Source organism: Elephas maximus, chromosome 12 (assembly GCF_024166365.1).
Source record: "Elephas maximus indicus isolate mEleMax1 chromosome 12, mEleMax1 primary haplotype, whole genome shotgun sequence".
Lineage (NCBI taxonomy): Eukaryota > Metazoa > Chordata > Mammalia > Proboscidea > Elephantidae > Elephas > Elephas maximus.
This window is the reverse complement of record NC_064830.1, coordinates 100,613,598-100,639,586: the sequence shown is the minus strand read 5'-3', so window position 1 is coordinate 100,639,586 and position 25,989 is coordinate 100,613,598. Positions and strand designations below refer to the sequence as shown.

The 25,989-nt window shown below is 41.6% G+C and overlaps 1 protein-coding gene across 2 annotated transcripts; it reads right to left on the bottom strand.

The window, feature by feature from the left end:
* Nucleotides 1–843: 843 nt before the first annotated feature.
* ZNF12 (zinc finger protein 12) lies at nucleotides 844–25,777 on the bottom strand. 2 transcript variants are annotated; one of them, XM_049904325.1, is made up of 5 exons: nucleotides 25,181–25,777; nucleotides 24,312–24,376; nucleotides 16,617–16,743; nucleotides 16,253–16,348; nucleotides 844–12,529 (listed from the first exon to the last, which is right to left on the bottom strand). In XM_049904325.1, exons 2-5 carry the CDS (start codon nucleotides 24,357–24,359, stop codon nucleotides 10,680–10,682), a joined length of 2,121 nt encoding a protein of 706 aa, XP_049760282.1. In that variant the 5' UTR covers nucleotides 24,360–24,376; nucleotides 25,181–25,777; the 3' UTR covers nucleotides 844–10,679. The 2 variants fall into 2 exon arrangements, with proteins under 2 accessions (XP_049760282.1, XP_049760283.1); XM_049904326.1 differs by lacking the exon at nucleotides 16,253–16,348 and having other exon boundaries at nucleotides 845–12,529.
* Between the last annotated feature and the right edge of the window lie 212 nt (nucleotides 25,778–25,989).

Sequence of the window (25,989 nt, the reverse complement as noted above, 5' to 3'; positions counted from 1 at the left end):
TGGTTATAATCCCATTTGTGAATGCATTTTTTTGTTAGGGTAATTATACACCAGTAGTGTAGGGTGTGCCCTAAGTCAATCTCTTGAGATAGAAAAGACCATACTAGGCATAGAGAAGCAAGCAAAGATGAAGATCACTAAGGAACCAAGAAACGGAAGTTGAAAAAAGAGACAAGGACCTTCCCCCAGAGCCAACAGAGAGAAAAAGCCTTCCCCTAGAGCCAGTGTCCTGAATTTGGACTTTTAGTCTCCTAAACTGTGAGAAGACAAATTCGTTAAAGGCATCTACTTGTGGCATTTCTGTTACAGCAGCACCAGATGACTAAGACACTACCTCTTCCCTCAGACCCTGGAGTCAGACTCCAGAAACTCCCTGGTATGACATGGGATCCTCAGATCCAGAGAAAACAGGCAGGTGGGAGATGAAGACAGACTTGGGAAATGTCAGCCCCTCTTTCTGGGCCTCAGTGATTCATTATTGTTTCTGCATCTGGTGTCATGTATATCCCACCCAAGAGTTATAAAGAATAATTATAAAAATATATTTTTTAAATACTTTGTTTAGGTTATGCTATCACTCCTCACCAGGGAACCAAAGGGTCCTTGGGAAAATGGCTAATTCCAAGTGTGGGGCAGGAAATTTATGAGCCTGGAACATTATTTTGTGCCAGAAAGCAAGATAGCTATCAAGTATCACTTGGGTTGTATGAAAAGAATTCAGGGACAACTGAAGACTCTCTTGGCAAAAGATGAATTAATTTGAGCATCAGAAGAATAACAGCTGAGTTAAACACTGAATATATAAACACCTATGGGTGCGTAATGATTCTCAAAAAAGAGAGGAGAAAATTATTAGTTACTATTGGAGGTAACTAAGGTACCAAGTCCTTATTTGAAAGTTGGCATTTAAGTGGAGAGAATGAATTTATTCTGCTTACCCTCTATTTCAGAATAATCAAATAGCACGAGTTAACTGCCTTTTCTCCTTTCTGAAACCTCTGCGCAGTTGGTTGCTTATAGAAGCAAACTCCTTGTCAATTGCAAGGCATGGTCCTTCTAGCAAGGCCACAAACTGACCAGTCCCCTCAGTGAACCATACTCACTTCATTTTCATAGTCTATAACAATTCATTTGCATAACGTATAATCAAGGATTTCATTTTACTTGGATCTACAATCAATGCCCATGGAAGCAGCAGTCAAATCAAACAACGTATTGCACTGGGAAAATCTGCTGCAAAAGACCCCTTTAAAGTGTTAAAAGCAAAGATATCACTTTGAGAACTAAGGTGCATTCGACAGAAGCCGTGGTATTTTCAGTCACCTCATATGCATGTGAAAGCTGGACAGTGAATAAGGAAGACTGAAGAATTGATGCATGTGAATTACGGTGTTGGCGAAAAATATTGAATATATTATGGACTGCCAGAATAAACCTGTCTTGGAAAAGTACAGCCAGAATTCTCCTCATATGCAAGGATGGTGAGACTTTGTTGCATGTACTCTGGACATGTTATTAGGAGGGACCAGTCCCTGGAGAAGGACATCATGCTTGGGAAAGTAGAGGGTCAGTGAAAGAGGAAAACCCTCCACAAGATGGATTGACACGGTGGCTGCAATGATGTGCTCAAGCATAGAAACAATTGTGAGGATGGTGGAGGACCAGACAGTGTTTCATTGTTGTCCATAGGGTTGCTATGAGTCGAAACTGACTCAGTGGCACCTAACAACAACAATAGTCACTTCACTTACAGAAAATGTGGACCAATCCCTACAAGGTGTGTACCAGTCACAGGACAGGCAGCAGCCTAGGGCCATACAAAAAGGTTCAGACCATCAAGTTGTTTACAACTTAGCCAGGAAATATCAATCTGGACAAAAGTAACAAACCCTCTGGGGTAGAAAACTACGGCAAAGGTAACACCTCAAGGCTTAGGGGGAAAATCTCTCAAGCTGTTTTTCTGAAGAACCAGGGCAAAAGGCTACGTAAAGGAACTCATTTTACCACAGTGCATAGTTGAAAATTTCTGTATTACGAACTTTAAAAAGTCTTAAATCCAAGTGAAAAAAAGTTTTATATGACGCGAGGTCAGGTTCAAACTTAATTTGGTTTTGCTCTATAATTAGTTATTCCAATCCTGTTTAGGTCCCCATGTCACTCACAGTTTTGAAGATGCTTTTACCATGTAATACATTTTTACATGCCTTATATTTTCTGACACCCCTGAGTGGTGGAAATGGTTAATGCACTATGTTGCTAAATGAAAGGTTGGAGGTTTGAGTACACCCAGAGGTGCCGGAGAAGGCCCAGTGATCTGCTTCTAAAGAATCAGCCGTTGAAAACCCAATGGAGCCCAGTTATACGCTGACAAGCATGGCCATCATAAGTCAAAAATGACTCAACGGCAAGTAGTTTCCTTTGTAAATATATCTTCTGACCTATACAAATTTTTATTATGATATTTAAAAATTATATTATTTGGTAGGTTTTACAATATTTAAAATAATCATGATAAACTTTGTAGGTCTTAAGTCTTGTTGGAAGTCTCTGTTGTCTACACCACAAAATTTGGAAGACAGCTACCTGGCTAAGTGACTGGAAGAGATCTATATACTTGGCCATTCCAAAGAAAGGTGGTCCAAAGGAATGTGGAAATTATCAAACTACCATTAATAGCACACGCAAATAAAATTTTGCTAAAGATAATTCAAAAATGGTTGCAGCAGTACATCGACAGGAAACTGGAGAAATTCAAGCCAGATTCAGAAGAGGATGTGGAATGAGGAATATCATTACTGATGTCAGATGGATCACAGCTGAAAGCAGAGAATACCAGAAAGATGTTTACCTGTGTTTTATTGACTATGGAAAGGCATTCGACTGTATCGATCATAACAAACTATGGATAACATTGTGAAGAATGGGAATTCCAGAATACTTAACGGTGCTCATGCAGAACCTGTACATAAACCAAGAAGCATTCATTGGAACAGAACAAGGAGACACTACGTGGTTTAAAATCAGGAAAGGTGGTCATCAGGGTTGTAACTTCTTACCACACTTATTCCGTCTGTGTGCTGAGCAAATAGTATGTGAAGTTTGACTATATAAAAGAACACGGCATCAGGATTGGAGGGAGACTCATGAATAACCTGCGATATGCAGATGACAGCCTTGCTTGATGAAACTGAAGACTTGAAGCACTTAACTGATGAAGATCAAAGACTACAGCCTTCAGTATGGATTACACCTCAACATAAAACAGAAATCCTCACAACTGGACCAATAAGCAACATCAGGATAAATGAAAAAAATATTGAAGCTGTTAAGGACTTCACTTCACTTGGATTCACAATCAATGCCCATGGAACCAGCGGTCAAGAAATCACATGACTTATTACAGTGGGCAGATCTTCTGCAAGTGACCTCTTTAAAGTGTTCAAAAGCAAAGACGTCACTTTGAGGACTAAGGTGCGCCTGACCCAAGCCATGGTATTTTCAATTGCCTCATGTGCTTGCAAAAGATGGACAATGAATAAGGAAGACCAAAGAAGAATCAGTGTCTTTGAATTACGGTTTCAATTAAGAATACAGAATATACCATGAACTGCCAAAAGAACAAATCTGTCTTGGAAGCCAGAATGTCCCTTAGAAGTGAGGATAGCGAGATTTCACCTTACACACTTTGGACATGTTAGCAGGACGGACCAGTCCCTGGAGAGCCATCATGCTTTGTAGAGGGTCAGTGAAAAAGAGGAAGACCCTCAACGAGATAGACTGACACAATGGCTGCGACAGTGGGTTCAAACATAGCAACAATTGTGAGCATGGCGCAGGACCCGGCGTGTTCTGTTGGTTGTACATGGGGTTGCTGAGTCAGAACTGACTTGGTGGCACTTGACATCTTACCCTGCTTTTACAAAAGCTTTCTATTTTCCTACTTTATTATTCTAGAAGTTTAGATTCATCAGTGAAAAGTCAAAGTCATCCTTCAAATAGTTGAGATTTTTTTTTATTTGCATTGTGTCAAATAATATTTAGTAGTCACATTCAGGTAAGTGATTTATCTCTTTACAAGTTCTATTCAGCAAAGTTGTATAGTTTTCTTCATATAAACTGCACATTTCTAGTTCATGCATGTCAAAATTACCTCCTCTGTATTATGATCATTAGGCATCTAAGAAAAATGTTTAAATATTATTTATTAAAGATTAATATCCCCTTGTGCTGTTATGGGGATTCCTTATACGATGGGCCAGGCAAACCTTCAGTCATCAGGCACCAAAAATGTTCACTGCTACTGTTGACAAAACTCTTTAAGTACAATTAATTGTCATAACCACCCTGTGAGGTCATAGTACCATCTTGCTTGTAGCCAACATTGAAACCAAGGCTCAGAAGGGTGACATGATCTGCTTAGGATCACAGTGTAGAGGACCTGGGACTCGAGCTCACAGGTGTTTCACCCCAGATTTCCATTTTCCCAGACATGTCTTTGGCCTTAAGTGTATTAGTTTTCTAGGGCCATAACAGCTCAATTCCCACGAATTGGGTGTCTCAAAGCAACAGAAACTTACTTTCTCACAGTTCTAGGGGGATGGAAGTCTGAAACAGCAGGGCCATAATCCACCTGAAGGCTTTGGGGATGAATCCCTCCTTGGTTCTCCCAGCCTCTGGTGGCCCTTGGCTTGTGGCACCATTACTCCATTCTGTACCTCCGTGGTCTTCCCTTGTGTGTATGTGCTTCATATGACTTCTTATAAGGACAACAGTTACTTAATTACATCTGTGTCTTATTTATCTAGGGCTTCTAAATAAAAATACCACAAGTGGATGGCCTTAACAAAGAGAAATTAATTTTCTCATAGTACACTAGAAGTCCAAATTCAGGGCATCAGCTCCAGGGTAAGGCTTTCTCTTTTGGCTCTGGAAAAAGGTTCTTGTCATCAATCTTCCCCTGGACTAGGAGCTTCTTGGCACAGGAACCCTGGGTCCAAATGATACGCTCTGCTCCTGACACTGCTTTCTTGGTGGTATGAAGTCCCCATTCTCCGCTCGCTTCCCTTTCATCTCTTGTAAGATAAAAGGTGGTGTGGGCCACACTTCAGGTAAACTCCCTTTACATGGGATCAGGGATGTAACCTTTGTAAGGGTGTTCCAATCGCACTGTTATCCTCTAACATAAAATTACAATCACAAAATGGAGGACAACCACATAATACTGGCAACCGTGGCCTAACCAAGTTGACACATTTTTGGGGGACACAATTCATGACAGTCACATTCACAGATGGACATGCATTTTGAGGACAGTGTTCAACAAAGTACATCAACGTAGCACATAGCCCTCTGTCCTAGGTATCTAGTGGTGCTGTAACAGAAGTACCACAAGTGGATGGCTTTAACAAAGAGAAGTTTATTTTCTCACAGTAAAGTAGGCTAGAAGTCTCAATTTAGAGTGTCAGCTCCAGGGGATGGCTTCCTCTCTCTGTCAGCCTACTCATCGATCTTCCCCCAGGCTAGGAGCTTCTCTGCCCAGGAACCCTGGGTCTAAAGCACACGCTCTGCTGCCAGTGCTTCTTTCTTGGCGGTAGGAGGTCCCCCGTCTCTCTGCTCAATTCTTTTATATCTCAAGAGATTGCCTCAAGACACAGTGCAATCTTGTAGGTCGAGACCTACCTCACTAACACAGCTGCCACCCATCCTCCCTCACTAACATCACAGAGGCAGAATTTACAACATACAGGAAAATCACACAATAGTGGGAATCATGGCTCAGCCCAACTGCTAAACACATTTTTAGGGGTACATAACTTAATCCATCACACCCTCCAATGTGTCCCTCCTGGAAAGACCCACATCTTTGCCCAGATAACTCAGTCTCTTCCCCCCTCACCTGACTCCAGATCTGAATGGAGCTCACTGTATCCTTCAAAACCTTTGCTCGAATCCACACGCGTCTCTGTCCGTACCACTAATTCCACCCATATATAACTTTTCAAACTCCCCCACTGTGCACGCATCTCTCTACAACTCAGGATGACTCCTTTGTGATCTGGTAAACCCTCAATGTTTTCTCAGCAAGTTCTTTCTGTGCTAACAGAAATCCCTCTGAAGTATCTTCCTTTCCCACAGGTGGTGGCTGGCTTTTAGCGTCAGCAAAAATGAGGGAAACCCTCAATAAGATGGACTGACAAAAGAGCCGTAACAATGGACTCAGACACATCAGTGATCATGAAGACGGTGCAGAACCAGGTAAGGCTTCGTTCTGTTACACAAGGTTGTCGAGTCAGAGAAAACGGAAGGACGACAATCGTCACAGAATGAGTTCCCAAGTGTTTTCTCCTGTTATTTTTTAGAAGACTTTGAGGAAGGATTGTTAATTTTTCTTTAAATAAATGTTTGCTAGAATTCACCAGTGAAGCCATCGTGTCCTGGGCTTTTTTTTTTTTGTTGAAAAGTTCTTGATTACAGATTCAATCTCCTTACTTTTTGTAAGTGTTCCGATTTTCTACTTCTTCTTTAGTATTAGCAGTTTCTAGGATTTGTCCATTTCATCTGTATTTCCTAATCTGCTGGTGCACAATTTTTCATAGTATAACAGTATTTTTTATTTCATAAGGTCTGCATTAATGTCCCCACTATCATTTGATTTTAGTAATATGAAATCTTATTTTTCCTAAGTCAGTGTAGCTAAAGGTTTGTTGATTTTGTTGATCCCCTCAATTAACTCTTGTTTTCACTGATTCCGTTTTCAATTTCACTTATCTCCCCTTGCATCTCACTGCCCAGAAGTAAGCTTTCCTAACTAAAAGGAAATTTGGGAAATGAAGTCTCCAGTTGAAACTTGAGGAGGAATCTCTTTAAAACAATTAAGAGGGGGAACAATAATCAGTCTGTTATACCAAAGGAGTTCTATAATGTGATGCAAATATTCATAAGGTGGGGTATTCTTTAAGCATAGGGAGGATGTTTGAAAGTGACCGACCAACAGATCGAGTAGTTACAACCACAATAAAAAAAATCCTTCCGGGTATTTTTCACATTTACTTCTCTGGTGCCATATGCTGCTGTTAACTATTGCAGCATCTCCAGACATGGGCTGTGGAATACAGTCATCAGCCCAAGCTAATCTGTCAACCTGACAGGAACCACAGACTTTACAGTCAACGAAGGAAAAAGTAAGTTTTTACATAGTTATTTCTATGACGAGCAAAAAAAAAAATTAAAAAATTATATTTCCTTGTGGGCTTCATTTTGTTTGAGACGTTCTATGAAGCTGGCAATTATTGGGGATGCACAATCATGTGGGTTATTATATACAGCCTTCTTTAGGGAGTGTTAAAGATTGAACTGCATTCCCCCAAAATATGTGTTGTAAATCCTAATCCCTATACCTGGGCTATAATCCTACTTGGGGATGGGTTTTCTTTGCTATCTTAATGAGGCAGTATTAGTGTTGGGTGTATCTTAAATAAATCTTTTGAGATATAGCTGGTCAAGCAAGGAAGCAGAGATGGGGGAAGACAGATGCCAGGCCACATGAAGACAGCCAAAGGACTGAGGAACAGAAAAGAAACAAGGACCTTCCCCTAGAGCTGAGAGAGAGCCTTCCCCTGAGCCAGCACCCTGAATTCAGACTTCCAGCCTCCTAAACTGTGAGAACTGTGTTTGTTAAAGCCACCCACCTGTCGTATTTCTGCTGTAGCAGCACTAAAAAATTAAGACAGGGAGCTTGACTGAACAACATAGCTGGGCATACTAAGATGGAATAGAGAGTACAGGATGAATCTTCAGCCTCAGAAATAATGTGTCTGTGGTGGTAATATCATGTCTCATTTTGACCTATTTCAGAAACTATGGAAGTAACCATTTCACTAATCCTGGGATGACTGAAAAAACTAGGGGGACTTCACTTCTACCTGCCAGGAAGGTCTGCTCAGTTCTTGAAAATAGCTCTAACAGTTCCTGATCTGCCCACACTCCAAGTTACGAGGTCACTGTGTATAAAAAGCAGGTGCTCGTGCTCAGCTCCATCAATTCCATTTTCAGTCCTTGCTGTAGGACAAGTAGGCTGAGCCAGCATCCCACAGTGATGTCTTTCATGGAGGCCTGTGTATCTTACACTCTTCCAGGAATAATTAAAACATTTTTCAAATACTGCCTTTCATCAAATCTAAGACAAACCATTAGTCTAAGTAACTCTAAGAAAAAATAAAAACAATGCCAATTAAATTGCAACATGCTACTGATCCTAATTTCAGAGATGAGGTAATACAAAAATATTTGCATCTTTGAAACAATGAGAATGTTCCACAACGACTACATTATTGAACAGACAATTTAGACCCTTTTATATGCTGGCAATCTGTAGGAGAAAAAGAATGGGGTAGACCTTTTTCATTTTAAAAATACTTTACTTAATATGCATACTGTAGAGTTAAGCTACAATGATATACTAATGAGGGAAATCTTTGCAAATATTATTCCAACAACTATATTATGCATACATATTGCTTACACAAACTCTGCAATCTACCAGACATCTAGTTCCTGTTACGTAGCATACTCACAATCATCTAGAAGAACATGGAGAAAAAGTGCTAAGGAACAGAAATGGGATCTATGTGGATTTTAATACATAAAAAATATGGCATTTCATCTTAGTGGTAAAGGGTAAATTATTTGACTAATACAGGCAATAAGCTTAGGCATTTGAAAGCAAACAAAATTAGATCCTTACTTCAAACATGTACTGTCAACTAACATTGTAGCAATGATCAACGAACAATACGAATTAACTCAAACAAGACTTCATGTGTTATAAAAAAAGAAGTTATACCTGACAGTTAACGTCAGATTCCAAAAGTTAATTTCTTAGGTCAATAGTAACACAGTTCATTGATGCATACACAATTGTTTCAAGTTGACTTCTAATGCTCAATCTATTTACATCAAAATTTACAGAAAATAAGACAAATCTTTTTATCAGCAGTGCAAAATAAATGATTTCCCCAAAGTCCACTTCTGAATTGCATAACTTCAGACAGAATGTCTTTAGCTATTACTAACAGAGCCCACTAAATCAACTGGCTTAAAGAGGTTTCGTCTCTCACACACACAAAAAAAATAGTCCAGAGGTGGAGTGGCTACAAAGTTGACCAGGTCAGTGGCTCAGTAACATCATCCAGGTCCCCAGGTTCTCCCAGGCTTTCTGCTTTGTCATTGTTGAGAGACATAACCAGGCATCGTATGTAGACAACGTAATTTTCACTGAAAACAAATTCTACTTAATCCTGCATGATTCCTTAAATCTTTGAGGAAAACTTTTCCAGAAATAATCTAACAGATACTCCCTTTATTTGTCTAGAACTGGGTCCTATGATCACACTAAACCAATCACCACCAATGAGGATGGGATTTTCATTACTGACTGAAATGAGTCTAGGGCTTACCCCAACTCCTTAGAGGAGCGGACACCCAAACTTTGCCGGTAAACAAAAGGAAGGGCGTGACTAGGGCAGTCACTCAACAACGTCTGCCACAAACCTATATTAATGTTATGAATTAATTCAATAATAGGAAGGAGCATGCACAATGTTCAAAGGCGTATCATATCAAATAAAAATACAGGTAATTCCTAAATTACACAGTATTCGTGCTCTGCACACTCACGTAGGCATCCAAATAAATCATTACACTTAAACAATATACAAAAACGGAGCATTTTAAGTTCATTTTTAAACTGGACAGAGTGCAGTGCATACTACAGCTGTTTTTCCCTCATGGAACCTTCTGGTATTAACAATTTAAAATTATACAGAGTTTTCTATCTATTTTATGCATAGATTTCTATGTATTTTGCTGAATCAGATACAGTTGAAAACACTAAAACCACTAGCTTCTTTACATAAGATTCAGTTCATTAACAATAACCAAACACAACTAAAAGTATACTTTATGCCTGCCAAGTATTATTTCAGTGGCAATGTATATTAAGATACTGACTTAGTGGTGCTTTTTAGAAGGGATGATCTTACCATATGTATTACAAATCACTCTAATGAAGATACTCTGCCTTTTCAAGCATACAATTCCTGTTAACGGAGCATACTAAAAAACTAAATACAAATAAGCCCTATCTACCTCAAGAACTGCTCCTAGATGTTTAATGTTGCTATTTTGATGAACTATCTTGATGATTTTACAGCTTCTATTTATAGAAGGTGAATGTCTATTCACAGCAGATCTCTTCTGGTTTTTTTTTTTTTTTAAAAACAAAAAGTTTGATATTTGAAACCTATCTTTTAGTATTAACAATTCCCAAACGTAGTATTAATAATTCCCAAATGTCGAGTATGTTTTCCACATTTCTTACACCGATAGCTCTCTCGTGGTATGAATTCCCTGATCTATTAAATATTTTGAGTCCATAGTGAAAACTTACACACTCTAAATATTTAAAGTTTTTACTCCTGTACAGTCTGGTATCCAGTGAGTTCTGTGATCTTACAGGTTTCTACCCTGTGAGTTTTCATATTACAAGTCTGACTAATGCACAAAGGCTTTTCCATTTCACCTGTGTGAATTCTCTAATGTGTGATAGTATTTCACTCCGGGTAGGATTTTTTTTATTCACTATACTGAAAAGGTTCTATGGCATAAAATGAGGTCTGATTTCAGAGAAGCCTTTCCACGTCAATTACATTTATGTTCCCTTTCCTATGAATTCTTTGATGGCTATTAAAGGCTGACTTGTGATAGAATTTTTTTCCACACTCATTACATTCATAGGGTTTCTCTCCTGAATGAGTTCTATAATGTACAGTGAGGTATGACATCCGAGAGAAAGCTTTTCCACATTCATTACATTCAAAGGGTTTCTCTCCTGAATGAATTCGATGATGTATAGTTAGATATGACATCTGAGAAAAAAATTTTCCGCATTCATAACATTCATAGGATTTCTCTCCTGTGTGTGTTCTCTGATGTCTATTAAGGGCTGAATTCTGGCAGAAGGTTTTCCCACATTCACTACATTCATAAGGTTTCTCTCCTGAATGAATTCTATGATGTATGGTGAGGTACGACATCTGAGAGAAGAACTTTCCACATATGTAACATTCATAGGGCTTCTCTCCTTTATGTATTCTTTGATGTCTACAGAGGGCTGAATTCTGGTAGAAGGACTTTCCACATTCATTACATTCATAGGGTTTCACTCCTGAATGAGTTCTATGATGTACATTGAGGTATGACAGCTGGGAGAATAATTTTCCACATTCATTACATTCATAGGGTTTCTCTCCTGTATGTACTCTCTGATGTCTCATGAGCGCTGAGTTCAGATAGAAGGTTTTCCCACACTCATTACATTCATAGGGTTTCTCTCCTGAATGAGTTCTATAATGTACAGTGAGATATGATAACCGAGAGAAAAACTTTCCACATTCGTTACATTCATAGGGTTTCTCGCCTGTGTGTGTCCTCTGATGTGTTGTAAGTGTAGACTTGCGGCAGAAGCATTTCCCACATTCATTACACTTATAGAGCTTCACACCTGTATGAATTTTATGGTGGTCATTAAGTGCTGACTTCTGGGAGAAGGTTTTTGCACAGTAATGACAAACATAAGGTCTCTCTCCTGAATGTGTTCTCTGGTGTTGTGTGAGATGGGTCTTCTGGCAAAAGGATTTTCCACAATAGTTACATTCATAGGGCTTCTCTCCTGAATGAGTTCTCTCATGTTGAATGAGGTGTAACTTCTGGTAGAATGTTTTCCCACATACACTACATTCATAGGGCTTCTCCCCTGTATGTGTTCTCAGATGTACAGTGAGAGTTCCCTTCTGACAAAAGGATTTCCCACATTGATTACATACAAAAGGTTTCTCTCCCGTGTGAGTCCTCTGATGTATAATAAATTTTGACTTTTTACAGAAGGATTTCCCACATTCGCTGCATTCATAGGGCTTCATTTCCATATGAGATCTCTGATGTACACCAAGGTTTGACATTTGCAGGAAGGCTATTTCAGATTCATTCCACTTACAGGGTTTCTCCTCCATATGATTAACAAAAACTGTCTCCGTTTGGAAGGCTTTCTGGCATTCAATATAATCAAAGGGTTTCTCCAAAATATGGATTTTCTGATAAATACTTCCATCATTTAGAGTATCAGTTTCCCCAGTTTCAGTAAATTCATACGACTGATCTCCAGGATGAGTTTTCTCAAGCTTAATATGGAGAAGTGACTTCCCACATCCACTACATTCATCAGGGTTCATTCTTGCATAGCTTCCATCACTGGTAATATACCCTGAAATAGACTTTAAATTCTTCTCACATGAGTCACATTTATAGGAGATTTTTCTTGAAAGATCAGGGCTTGATTCCACATTCAAAGTTTTATCAAGAATATTACCTCTCTCTTCCATCAGAGTCTTGTTGATGAATACCGATTGCCCTGAAAGTTCGTCTTCATTTTCCTGGACTCTCTCTATCAGGTCATCAACTTTCTGGGCTTCTTCTAAAAAGAGGAAAGAATAACAGAACTTTGTACATCTTCCTATGTAAGATATGTAAGTATACCTGTACATAAGTATATTATTGTGGGGTAGGTGATGGTGTCATGGACAGATAAAAATAATTCCAAGTTTACTTTCTTCCTTAATTCTTTTGGTTTGGAACAACACACACACAATCTCCAGTGGTGGGGGAAGGGGGGAAGCAAACTGATAAAAAACACAAGTACCTGCTTTTAGCTACTTTGTTAAAATTTTGTTCAAAACTGGGCATAGAAGGGAAATATAAACGAGGAACAATGATCAGAAGACAAAGGATGTTGGACGAATGGCTGATAAAGTAGATGTGAAAGGACTCACAGCAAATGGGGTAAACTGACAGGATGACAAAGACTGCTGCTGGACCAGGATGGTCTCCAGGTATGGCTTAGTTTAACTTTATACCTTACTATTTATATCAAATTTGGCATTATCACCTTGTAATGAGACTTTTATAGTAGCATCTTCATTAGTCTAGATCCATTAAAACTCTTTCCCCCTTTTTCCCCCATTCTGTACAGTAGTGCCAAATAAATTTCATTCAAACTTCCTCATGTTTAGAGGAATAATCCTGTAATCTGGGTTCCAACTATAATTCAGTTTCACTTGAGAGTCCCAGGAACATGTAAGTTGAACTGGAAGTATGAAATAGATCACAGAGCATGCTACCCTTTCAAAAGTTTCACATATCTTACGTATTCTAATAATGTTATGATTTCATACTGAATTCATTCCGACCATCAAATTATATTTGTTCCTATTTGGACAACACAACGTAAACTTTGGCTAGCTGACCTAGGGCAACTTATTAAATAATACCCCTCTGTGACTCAGTTTCATCCATCTGTAAAATGGGGGTTATGGTACCTATCATAGGGTTGTTGTGGGGATTATATAAATAATAAATCACTCAGTACAGAATTTGACACAAAACACTTGCTCAATAATCATAGCAATTATTTTTGCCATTTTCAATCTCCTGACCAGGCCTGTCTCTGGCATTCTAGTCACTTAATTCTGAATGTGAATAGTGCTTCCCCACTCCTCTGAGTTTTATTTAATGTAGAAACTTTAAGACTCAGGGTCCTCAATCTCTTCCTAAAATAATGACTTTCATTTTTATTTATCTTATAAATTTTTGGATGGACTTGACTATTGTACTTCTATCTACCATCCACACTAAGTAAAACTGTATCAACCTTGTCCTCCAAAATCTACAACTTCCCTGAGCCTACTGCCAAAATATCAACATGTTAAAAAAAAAAAAAAAAAAATCCTGATAAATAATACTTTTCACCTCCTGGATTCACAATGATTCCAAACTAGCATTATACTAGTCTACCAAAAGTTAACTTCTGCTCTAGGGAACCAAAGCTATTAGTACCCAACAAATGCCCCAGCTCATTTTCAACCACGAGTCTGTCCTCTTACTGCTGTACACATCTGCTTGACTTCCAGTCTTGATCTACACATAACCTATCTTTTAGGGGGACCTATTGTTCTATGCTTTAAAAAATAAAAATTTAATAAATCCTTTCCTACTTCTTTTAGCTCCATTTCCCCTTAAAAGTAGAAAACAATACTGTCCATAAAATAATTTGAGCACAAAGTGGTCCAACCTTGCATGGGAACATAAACATTTCATGTAAAATGCTGAGTTTTAAACTACTTCGCACAGCTTTGTTCTCTTTTCTTAACCAAAACCTATCTTCTAAAAAGTATGACTCCATTTTCTATTTCCTTTCAATCCCTAAGTAGAAATTAAAGAAATTGCTCTTAATCTGAATTACATGAGTATCTTTCAAGTACTTGCAGAATGTATGGGGGTGTGGCCTAGGCTTTTAAATTTATAAATAATCACCTATAAATTATTTCTGGGGAGATAAGAAAGCTCTTTCACCTACCTATCTCCTCAAATAATAAAAGAAGTAAATGTCTGTTATAACTTGTACACGATAGCAAGGGAGGAAACACATCCTTCTCTTTGTAAGATTATAATCCAGGGGAGGAAAGAAACGCAAGCAAAAAAAATGTATGATCAAATAATAGACTACATGATCACACCTAATTTTCTTAAGGCAGTGGCACTGGGTGGAATCAAATTTAAGAGAAGGAAGATAGTGTAGTGATGACAGAGTAAGGAAAGAAAAACTTCAAGGAGTTGAAAAATTTGAGCTTGGACTTAAATGTGTTACCTGGTCAAGTAGAAACTCCCTAACAAAATGTAAAGCTGTAGGGACAATAATTGTGTGAATAGAGTACAGTTAAGAGTCTGGATCAAATGGACTTTAGTGAGTGTTTTGGGAAAAAGTAGAGAACGAATTTTGGCAGGTAATACAGGGCCATATTGAGGGGATCCTGAAAGGACAAGGAATTTAAATTCCATTTAGGAAGTAATAGGGAATAGCTACAGGCTTATCTTATGAGGCCAATGGTAAGACCAACTGGAGACATCAGATGAACACCTCTTACAAACTCAATTAGGACTCAGCAATCCAGACATGCCAGAATAAAGGTTTTGTTTACATTACGTCAAAGAAAGCTAAGACTATGCAAAGGATAAATAAGGACACTTCACACAGAAAAACCACTAATCATGGAGAGATTAGTAATACCTGGAAAGTGGATATTTTCAGGTGATTTCATAGTGGCCACTAGTGGGAAAGAGGGGAGGAGTATAATTTAGTAAATAAAGAGGTGGGAAAGGTGAGTAGTAGTCATAATTTGGAAGAGTTCCTGATTTCATTTCAGACATGACGAGAACGAAGGAACTGCTGTACTGCTATCACAAAAAATACTGGACTACGGCAGAGGCTGGACGATGGTGCTAGACGTTATCAGTCTGAGTGTGAGTAGTATAAAAACAAATACAAATTCTTCAGGTGTGACATTGGAGGAGCCCTTTGAGAAACTCAAGAGACAAGGAAAATCACAGAAAGCAGAAACGGATCCTTCAGAGGCATTCCTGGAGGGTGGAGAAGGTGGGTAAATGCCTCAAAATGCACATACGTAATATTACTTATTGAGTACCTGCTCTGACAGGAAGTTATTCAAGGTAACAGAACAGTAAATAAGAGAGACGAGATAAAAACAAACACCTGGGGGAAAGAGGGAGACCCAGTTACTGTGGTCACTAAACTGAAGAACAAGTAGATACCAGGAACAACGAACAGCACTGTCAGATGAAGCCAAAGTGTGCACAACAACAAAGGGGAGACTTCATCGGCGTAGGCACAGGATGGGGACTTGGCATCTGACCTCAAAGAAAAGAGATGTGAAACGTACAACTGGGGACAGAAACCAGTCTGAGGCATTTCACAGCAAAGGAGAAGAAAAACAGGGAAGGTAGTAAGAACACAAGAGTCACATAAGTTATTTTTTATGACGGACTTATGAATGCCTAAAAACAAAAGAAGTCAATGGTAATGGGTTATTGAAAATGCTAGAGAGAGCAGGCCAATACCCAAGGTTGAAGAGAAGGAAGGAAGTCACTGGATTCTGGGGTAGTGGTCAGGACAGAAAAGCTCTATAACACAAGGTTTGTGGGGAAGGAGGGCTCAGGGTGAGATTTACGTATCTAAGACATACAAGTAACTATCTTTAGTCACTTCTAAAGGTTTGGGACCGTTAAAAAAATCCTAAAAAGCACCTCCAAGTTACCAATCTCCTCACTGCCTCCACTAACACACCTGGATAACTCTGAAGTAGGAATTCTCCTTCTACTATCCATGGCTCTTCTCCTTGTTCCAACTTGGTGATAACATCCGGTTTGATAATGGGATGCCCTGTTGATGAGAAATGGAAGAGAACTTGAGCCTGCTGCTTGGCTTTGGAATCTGTGTCACAGGAGGGACGTGCTGCCATATGAGCTGCACCGTGTACATGCCCATCTGGGCTTTACCAAAATTAGAACCTTTCATCGGGAGGCGAAAGACAAAAGCCCTGCCTGGTGCCCAGAAGAGGTTAAACACATTTGTCCCATCACAGTTAAGGTCACCACATTTAAGAGCAACCCCGTATATTTTAGCAACTCAGAATGCAAGCTCTCCTCACCCAGCGAAATTAGATGGCTGTAGTTCTCCAGCATTACATCCTTGTATATTGTCTTCTGAGCAGTGTCCAGTCGCTGCCACTCCTCCTGGGTGAAGTCCACGGCCACATCCTTGAACGACACTGACCCCTGTAATGGCACCATGATTGGAATTGAATGACGTGGAAAAGGCCTACAGGGACAAGATCCTACCATGTTCACTGGTGAAGTAGAAACACTGTACTTTTTTTTCCCCCCATATTATAGGCTGTGGGAGGAAAATAAGCATACTGCCATGGGGTTCGTTCAGTACAAACTAAAAAACAAAGACAACAATGGCTCTCACTGCACACCTGGCCCAGAGCGGGCACGCTGTTCCTCAGGACCCTCTTTTCATTCTGCTTCCAGAATATTAACGCTTATCTTTCTCCTCTGACCTCCCTGGCTGCTCCTTTTCATTCTCCAAGTCATCCCGAAGTGGGAGTGCCCAGGGCTCTGTCTCAGGTTCATTTCTTATTTCTATCTGCACTCCCAGCTTTGATAGTGACCCCAGCTCACCCCATGGCTTTAACTAATATCTACATGTAGCCCAACATCACCCAAATTTGTATCATCAGCCCAGGCCTCACTCTCAAACTCCACGTATGTTCCCAGATCTCAAACTCAACACCCCTGGAATGGAATGGCTTCTCCTACAGCCTTCCTCATCTGACATGAGCCACCTCCTCCCTCCACCTTTCTAGTTCTGTCCCGGAGCCCAAGGAGCTACTCCTACTCCCTCCCCGCCACACCCCCACCATTGCTGCTGTAAGGCCTCACACGTAACTGTACCTATACTCCAACTCAACCTCTAACCAAAAAACAGATGTCCTGCACCTTGTCCCTTGATGTCCCAATGAAGCTAGGGATGGGATGATGGGACAGTAGCTGGGAAATCATCAGGCACTGCACAACAGAGCCTGCTTGACACACACATGGAAGCAACAGGAGCACAGATGCTCCATCACATCTAGAATCCTGGCAGCAAGGGAGTCTGAAAAATGTCGCCTTTAGCTATCTAGTCTCTGAAGAACACAGGCACAGCACACCACAAGACACTGGAACCAATGTGCAGTATTTGCCACAAATACCTAAGCAACAAGCAAGTCAAGCAACACACATTCTAGTCTTATGTTGTATTTCAAGGGTAAGCCTACAGCAAATCTGACCACACTTGCCCCGTGAGTTACCAGTAAAAGCTTGGTTAGGGTGCCCCTGACTCCCAGCCTAGGAACCCTGAATTCCCTTTCTTCTCAACGACACATTCCAAGAGAGGAGGAGCACATTTCTGACTAAAGACAGACAGCTAACAATAGGTCTAGAGCTATCTAAACAATATCTTTAAATGTGTAACTTCTAAATAAACTGTCCCAATTCACAAATACTCAGGCAGGTTATTATAACTTTTCAGCTTTAAAATATAAATAATAATGGTACCTACTACATCACAGGAAACCCTGGTGGCACAGAGGTTAAGTGGTACAGCTGCTAACCAAAGGGTTGGCAGTTTGAATCCGCCAGGCACTCCTTGGAAACTCTGTGAGGCGGTTCTACTCTGTCCTATAGGGTCACTGAGTCAGAACTGACTCGACGGCACTGGGTTTGGTTTTGTTTTTATCACATCACAGAATATCAGTATTAAATGGGCTAATCCATGTAAAGCACTTAACACAGTTCTTGGGACATAATACAGGTAGTCTCTGACTTATAATGTATACAAGTTCTGATGAACCACACTTATGACCCTTTTTTTTTTATGATTTGTATATCTTTTATGTATATATTAAAATATGTAAGTTTATATATGTTTCCAACCCCTCAAGACAAAAAGCAGATTTAAAGGCAATAATAATGAAAACTAAAAAAAAGAGATATTTGACTTATGTCAGAACCAACCTACAACGGAGTCATCAGAGCCTTAGACCAGAACCCCGATGAAAATCAGGGACTACCTGTATGTACTTATAAATGACATCTACCGTAGAGAAATCTCAGAGAGCTGGAACTGCCTTGTTTTTTCAGGTCTCACGACTTTTCCGCCTTTGACGGGGTGCAGTATTACTACTTTCCTATCGCTCATTTCAGTGGAAAATATTTGTGTTTTCCTTCTCTGACAGGTTTCCGCCTTTTGCAGGTTTTACTGCTACTATTGTTGACTAATTATCGTATCCTATCGCTTTCCAAATTAGGACAGAAAATTAACCAAAAAACACACAGGTACGTTTAAACAACTAAAGATAACATGACTGTTAAATTTTATCCAACTACCAAAAAAAGATTATAAGATGATATCTGTATGTTAAACAAAAAGGCTCAGATAATTTCAAGCAAACATGGAGGGAGGAATGCAATGTGGAAGGCTAGGGAAGGGAAAAGTGATGTCATGCTCGGGGGCCATTTGAAATAAGGACAAACCGCTGGTGTGGACTGGAGAGTTTAAGTTTTTATATGTGAAACAAGAGAAGAATGCAGCGTGTGTCCTGCTGGCAGGATTCCCTGAGATGCCTGGTGAGCTGACCCTTGCTCTCCCTCAGCTCTAGGTTCAGAAACATCCATGGACCAGGCTTTGCTGGGGAGGTCGAGGGTTACAATATTGGAGAGAGTCTCATGGCTAACGAGCCATCTGTGGTAGAAGGCGGAGCTCCCACCGAATCCAGACTAATCTATGTGCAGAGCTGCCCCAGCCCTCGATGACTGGGACAGTCTCGGAAGGGGACACTCCGTCTTCCAGAAGCCCTGCCCACACTTCATTCAGGCACCACCCACCACAGCTGTGGCTGCCCTGAGGAGGAGCCAGAGGTCCAGAAGGTCACATATCACATCACTCTGCCTTGCTGAGTGACAGTAACTGCCTGGTGTTATTTCTTAGGAAAATAAGCCTGGCTTCACTCACACAAGTGCGTGTCCCTGGGTAGTCTGTCTGTCAAGCTGTACCTTAGACTTTAGTATCTGTCTGTCAATACAGTGCTGGTACAATAGGTGAAAACACAACAAATGACCTTCAGATCATTCATAAGAGGACGAGGAAAAATGTGGAGAAGAAAAGCAGGACAATTCAGGCAAGAGAAGCAAACAAATAAGGATGTATTTCAAATAAAAACAGTAAGATAAAAGGAAACAACACAAATCTATGATTATGATAAATGGTAAAATCTCTTTATACCAAAAACATCCTTAGAAACAAACATGCCATTTCATTTCATTCATGCTTCTATCCTACAATCCTTATATAATGTCATAACTACTTGTTTTTTGTTTGTGTCATTCCCATTAGTGTATGGGATCTCCTAGGAATACTTAATTCTTTTTGGAGTCCCGGAAGCTAGGAGAATGCTCAGTTTTGTGAGTGAATAAATGAATAAACAAATGATTATTCAAGTGAGTCAGCCAATTAAGTTCTTATATATTAAAAGTTCTTACCAAATGCAATAAAGTGAGACAACTGTTATAGATTGAAATGTGTCCTCTCAATTACGTACTGGAATCCTAACCCCAACTCATGTGGATGTAATCCTATTTGGGAACGAGGTTTTGTTATGTCAATAAGGCCATATCACTATAGTGTGTGTCCTAAACCCAATCGCTGTGGCATTTTAAGGAGCAGCGTAGACACAGAGACAAGCAAGCACAAATCGGGGAAAGACAGATGCCCCAGAAGCTGAGACAAGGACCTGCCCCCTAAGCTGACAGAGGGAGAGCCTTCCCCCAGAGCAGGCACCCAGAATTCAGACTGCTAGCTTCCTAAACTGTGAGGAAATAAATTTCTGTTCTTTTCAAACCACCCACTTGTGGTATTTCTGTTACCGTAGCACTGGGAAGTTAAAACAGGCAGCGAGCATAAAAGTGGCAGTCTAATTTTAATGCATACACGGAATAATGTGCACCTGCTCTAAGTTTCTGGTTTTGCATTTATAATTTCACGAAATATGCAATTTGTGGGGTTTTAAAAATTGCTTCTAATTTTGTCTTATTAAAAAAAACACTACACTAAGCAAAAAATTAGAGTTTTTTTTTAAATATTTGGAATGACGAAAAACACATGCACTGTGGCTGCTTGAAAACAGCACTAAGGTGAATGTTCCAAACTGATTTTTTCATTCGGCAGTTAAACCTGAACAGCTGGCCCCAAGTTCACCTGTATGCATCAAGGGGGGAGAAAACTATACTGCTTTTCCTCTGGCTTAAAAAAGCTTTATAAAAGCATTTTAAGCTTTGAGAAAATGGGTTTCAGAAAACCTTGGTAACAAATGGTTAGAACACAGAATTGCAATTAGAGGTTTTAGCTCAGTTTCACAAAGACAAGGGAAAAGTCCACAATAGATGGTTCTTAAGAGACCACTCCATACAGATTGTTTTATAACAACAGAACACAGAGCTGGGTTACATGTTTCCACACCACCTAGAAGACTGGGCAGGAGACTGAGCCCGCTTCTGACATCTCAGTTTCCCACTTTACCAGAGGTGGTTACGTGTGGGGGGTACCCGCTCCTCCACAGCTCTGGGGAAGGACTGTAACTTCAAGATTAAGCACTGGACTTTCATTGGTAAATACTGGGAGAAAAAGAATATATTCCTCAGAGGATTGTAATACGACAAAGACCTGAGGGGATGTCAACAGATGGGCTCTGCGTGTTACAGTGACATCGGTACCTCAGACATCACACACGCATCACTGGAGGCTAAATGACAATCAACCAACAGCTAGAGCCTACTGAGACCAAAAGACTGCAGCCAGGAGTCTTCCACTGGCACCAAGATAGCTGGTGCACATCAGGAAAATGACAGACACTCTCAGACATCCAAAGACCTAAGAGTCAGAAAATTAGTGCCGCACCTATGTGCCCTACCCAAGGAAAACAACTAAAGCAGTTAAGTCCTCCAAAGATAATGAGAGGAAAAAATGGAGACTCCCACAGACATAAATCACCAGCCACCGTGGTGGCCTTCATGTTCCTGTGATGCTGCAAGCCACCAGTACTTCAAATACCAGCAGGGTCACCAACGGTGGACAGATTTCAGTGGAGCTTCTAGACTAAGAGACTAGGAAGAAAGGCCTGGTACCAAAAACCCTATGGTTCAAACAGAGTATTTTCTGACTGAACTCAAACATCCCAAAGATTGTTAGATGACGTGGGACATGACAACTTTCTTCTGTTACACACAGGACCGCCACGAGTCAGAGGCAGCAGCTAACAACAGAAATGAAAAAGAAACACTGACAAACTAATTCCTCCCACTTCACCAACACCACCGACATCATCTACAGGCAGTCCCCGACTTACGATGTATTTGAGTTAATGACGAGCCATGCTTTTGTAATATGTGCTACATGTCGTAGTGCGTAACTTGCTGTTGTTACCGTTCTCACATGTTCACTCCAACCCCCAAAGACAGATAAGATCAGATTTACAAAGATACTACTAATAAAAGGCAATAATAATGAAACTAAAAAAAAAAAAAAATTGAGGTTGTAATGGATTGAATTGTGTCCCCCCAAAATATGTGTCAACTCGGTTAGGCCATGTGTCGCTGTCCTCCATTTTGTGATTTTCCTATGTGGTGTAAATCATAATCTCTGCCTAAGGTTAAAGAGGATTAGGGTGGGATGTAACACCCTTGCTCAGGCCACATCCCTGATCCAAAGTAAATGGAGTTTCCCCAGGGTGTGGGCTGCACCACCTTTTATCTTACAAGAGATAAAAAGAAAGGGAAGCAAGCAGAGAGGGGAGAACCTCATACCACCAAGAAAGGAGTGCCAAGAGCAGAGTGCATCATTCGGACCTGGGGTGCCTGTGCCTGAGAAGCTCCTCGATCAGGGGAAGACTGATGACAAGGAATCTTCCCCCCGAGTCGACAGAGAAAGCCGTCCCCTGGAGCTGACATCCTGAATTTGGACTTGTAACCTACTAGACCACGAGAGAATAAATTTCTCCTTGTTAAAGCCATTCGTGGTATTTCTGTTATAGAAGCATTAGATGACTACAACAGAGGTATTCGATTTACATCAGAACCGACTTCTGAAGGGGTCGCTGCAACAAAATCCAGTCGTTAGTACAGGACTACCAGCATTAAAGAAGCTGCACCTAAGTACACTGAGAACTAGGCATCTTACCCTCGCAACCATCTCAAGAATACAGAATGCAAAGCAAGACAATAATGGAGCGGCACTGTCAAGATATTCAGGCAAACCGTCCAACCCTTTCTGAGCAATCTACTCAAATCCTAATCATTCCAGGGCCCTCACAAACTATCTCACCCTCATCCTCACTCGTAGCTGATAAGCCTCTTACTTCCCTAAGAAAAAAGATCAGAAAAGAATGCCATATGTCCAGCCTATCTCTAACCACGTGCCAGTCCACCCCCAACCCACAGACTCTGCTAGGCCTTCCTGCAGACTCAAGGCCTCACCCCACCAATTCTCCCCTCACATGCACAGCACCCATTTCTAAAGGACTATGTTTTAGTCGCCAAAAAAATTACATGCACTGAGTCTTCCTTGGGCCATGAGCCCTCTGCTTACATGAAAACGAGTTTAAGGCATGAATGGCGTCAGTTTAAGGGTTGTTATTTAGGAGGGCTATTCACAATCATAGTAAGATAGTCAAAGAAAAATTTAACTCCAGGAAATCTTTAAAACCCACACACATAAAAAAAATGTTTCTTATGGTCAGTGTAAGTCCAGTAACGGATGGTGTTATGGACTGAACTGTGTCCCCCAAAATATGTGTTGTAATTTTACTCCTATCCTGCGGTGGAAACTCTGGTGGCGTAGTGGTTAAGTGCTATGGCTGCTAACCAAAAGGTCAGCAGGTTGAAACCACCAGGTGCTCTTTGGAAACTCTATGAGGCAGTTCTACTTTGTCCTATAGGGTCACTGTGAGTCGAAGTCAACTCAACAGCAACAGGTTTTTTATACCTGTGGTAGGAGGCCCGGTGTTGTACTGGCTAAGCGCTTGGCTGCTAACAGAAAGCTCTGCGGTTAGAACCCACAACCACTCTGTAGGAAAAAGATACAGTACCCTGCTTCTGTAAAGATTTATAACCTTGGAAACCCCGTAGGGCAGTTCTACTCTTCTCCTGTAGGGTTGCTTGAGTCAGAATCAACTCAAGGGCAACTGCTTTTTTATACCTGTGGTTTAGATGGGTTTTCTTTGTTAATGCAGCAGTATTAGTATAGTGTGTGTGTCTTAAACCAATCTCTTTTGAGACATAAAAGAGCAGATTAAGCAAGCAAGCACAGACAGGGGACCACAGGAGCTCTCCAAGGAACCAGGCTGAAAAGAGACAATGACCTTCCCCCAGAGTAAGCACTCTGAATTCTAACTTCTAGCCTCTTAAACTGTGAGAAAATAAAATTTTATTTGTTAAAGCCACCCACTTTTGGTATTTCTGTTATAGAAGCACTAGATAACTGAAACAGATGGTATTTATCTTTTTTTTTTTGTCATGAACGTCAAGAACATGACGTCTGTGTGGCTCAGCTTTAGTGGCTCTGCAGGATCACACCAGCTACACAGAACAGGGCAAAGATGCTTCGTGCTGCTCTTCCGCTCCATGTTTTGTTTGACCATATCTTTCCTCTATTTCCACTTTCCCGTTTTAAAGCTGAACCTTTACACCCCTCCCAAAATGCATTATAAAATACAGTAGGGAAGAAATACATGAATTGAAACACTCACCAGGGCCTTATCCATTTTCTGCTGCTCTTGGGGAAGCGTGGAGGACATTAAGAGTGAAGGCAGACCTGGGGGAGGAGGACACAAGTAATGACATCACGAGGGGTCAGGCTGCCAGGCAGAGTACTGAGCTAGGAGTTTAATCTCTGTCAGCAATCCCACACATGGCCATTTTGCACAAGTCACCTACCTTCTCAGTTTCTTCCTCTATCAAATAAGACAACAAGAGATAACCCTTTTGGACTTTTCCTGCACTGTGTGCATTGTGTAGGTACCTGGGTGGTGCAAACGGTTCGCTCTGGGCTACTAACTGAAAGGCTGGCAGTCTGAACCCACCTAGCAGCACCGGGGACTAAAGGTCTCCTGATCTGCTTCCATCAAGATTACATACAAGACAGTATGAAATTCTACCTTCTTAACAAATGCAGTTGCCATGACTAGGGATATACTCCCAGGGAATGGCTTTGGGTTTTGTTTGATTTTTTTTAAGAGCCTTGTTGATTCCACAACGGCAAAACTGAGAGGGAATCGGCACAAACTTGGAGACCAGAGGTGATGATGGGCATTTAGAGACACGTTTGGAATCCGGAGAGGGTGGCAGGAGAAGGAAGGATATAAAGGTGTGGAAGGAGGAGTGGAGACAGGATGTCCTCAGCCGCGGCTGGTGACCCTTTCACCCCCAGTAAACCCTGTCCTCACCAATCTCCCCACGCAGGGCCCCTTCCTGTGCAACCTGCCCCACGCCCACAAACCCAACACCTCCCACTATCACGCACTCTGGAACGTCCTCACATGGACCGTATTCGCCCAAGGCTGCTCACTCGGGCAGAAGGATCAAGAACTGCCTCGGGGACGGCAGATTCACGACCTACCCTTTCGGGGGTGGCTCGGCTCTGCCCCACGGCTCGGGTAAGCGGACCGCGTCTGGGTCTGATCTCTCAGGCGCGGCCTCTGCTCCCGAATCTCCTCTTCCACTTTACCGATGTCTCCTGCCCCCGAGAAGCTGGGTCGGGGCTTGCAGGAGAAGTGCACTTCGGCCGCAACGTTCCTCGAAGACCCAGATCGGCCTCCCGTGGAACTCACGGTCCCCGGGGCCTCGGCCTGGCCGTGGGTAAACTCAGACCAGGGCCGCTGGCGATGCAGACGGGCCGGTCCCGGAGCGCGCGGAGCCTGCGCTCGGAGCCCGGGCCAAGGGAGGCCCCACCGCCCACAGAGCGCTTTCTCTGCGGCGGCCACCACTGCCCGGCTCGGCCCCTCCGGCCACAACGCCGCGGGCTCGGGGGTCGCGCCCGGGGGTGCCCGCTGGAGCTCCGCCCGGACTGCACGAACCCTTGCCTGCAGAGCCCCGCGTTTGCCTGGCTGGCGCCCACACGCGCAGAAGCCGGGATTCTCGCCCACCAGAGGCCAAAGCCTAGGAACGAGGGCGAGCAGCGACCTGCGGAGGGACCGGAAGAGAGAGCTGCGCGGCGGCGGTGCGCACGCGCGAACACGCATGCAGAGCGAGATGCGCACGCGCAGGAAAACACCGGAAGTCCTCCCACCAGTTTCCACCGGTGGTAACAGTACAGACACCGGGACTCCAGTTCCCATAAGCCGATGCGTCTCCACTTTTGGGGAACATGTTAAACGTTTCCACCGTATGTGGCGGTTGAGAGGCGATGCGTGCTAGGAAGGTTGGCCG

Excerpts from the sequence above, each read along its gene's own strand:
- ZNF12 (XM_049904325.1), bottom strand. The coding sequence starts at position 24,359 with ATGTCCTCCACGCTTCCCCAAGAGCAGCAGAAAATGGATAAGGCCCTG. Across the intron at positions 16,349-16,616 it reads CAGCCATCTAATTTCGCTGG|GGCATCCCATTATCAAACCG; the intron begins GTGAGGAGAGCT and ends TCTCATCAACAG. Across the intron at positions 12,530-16,252 it reads CCTACTTCAGAGTTATCCAG|AAGAAGCCCAGAAAGTTGAT; the intron begins GTGTGTTAGTGG and ends TCCTCTTTTTAG.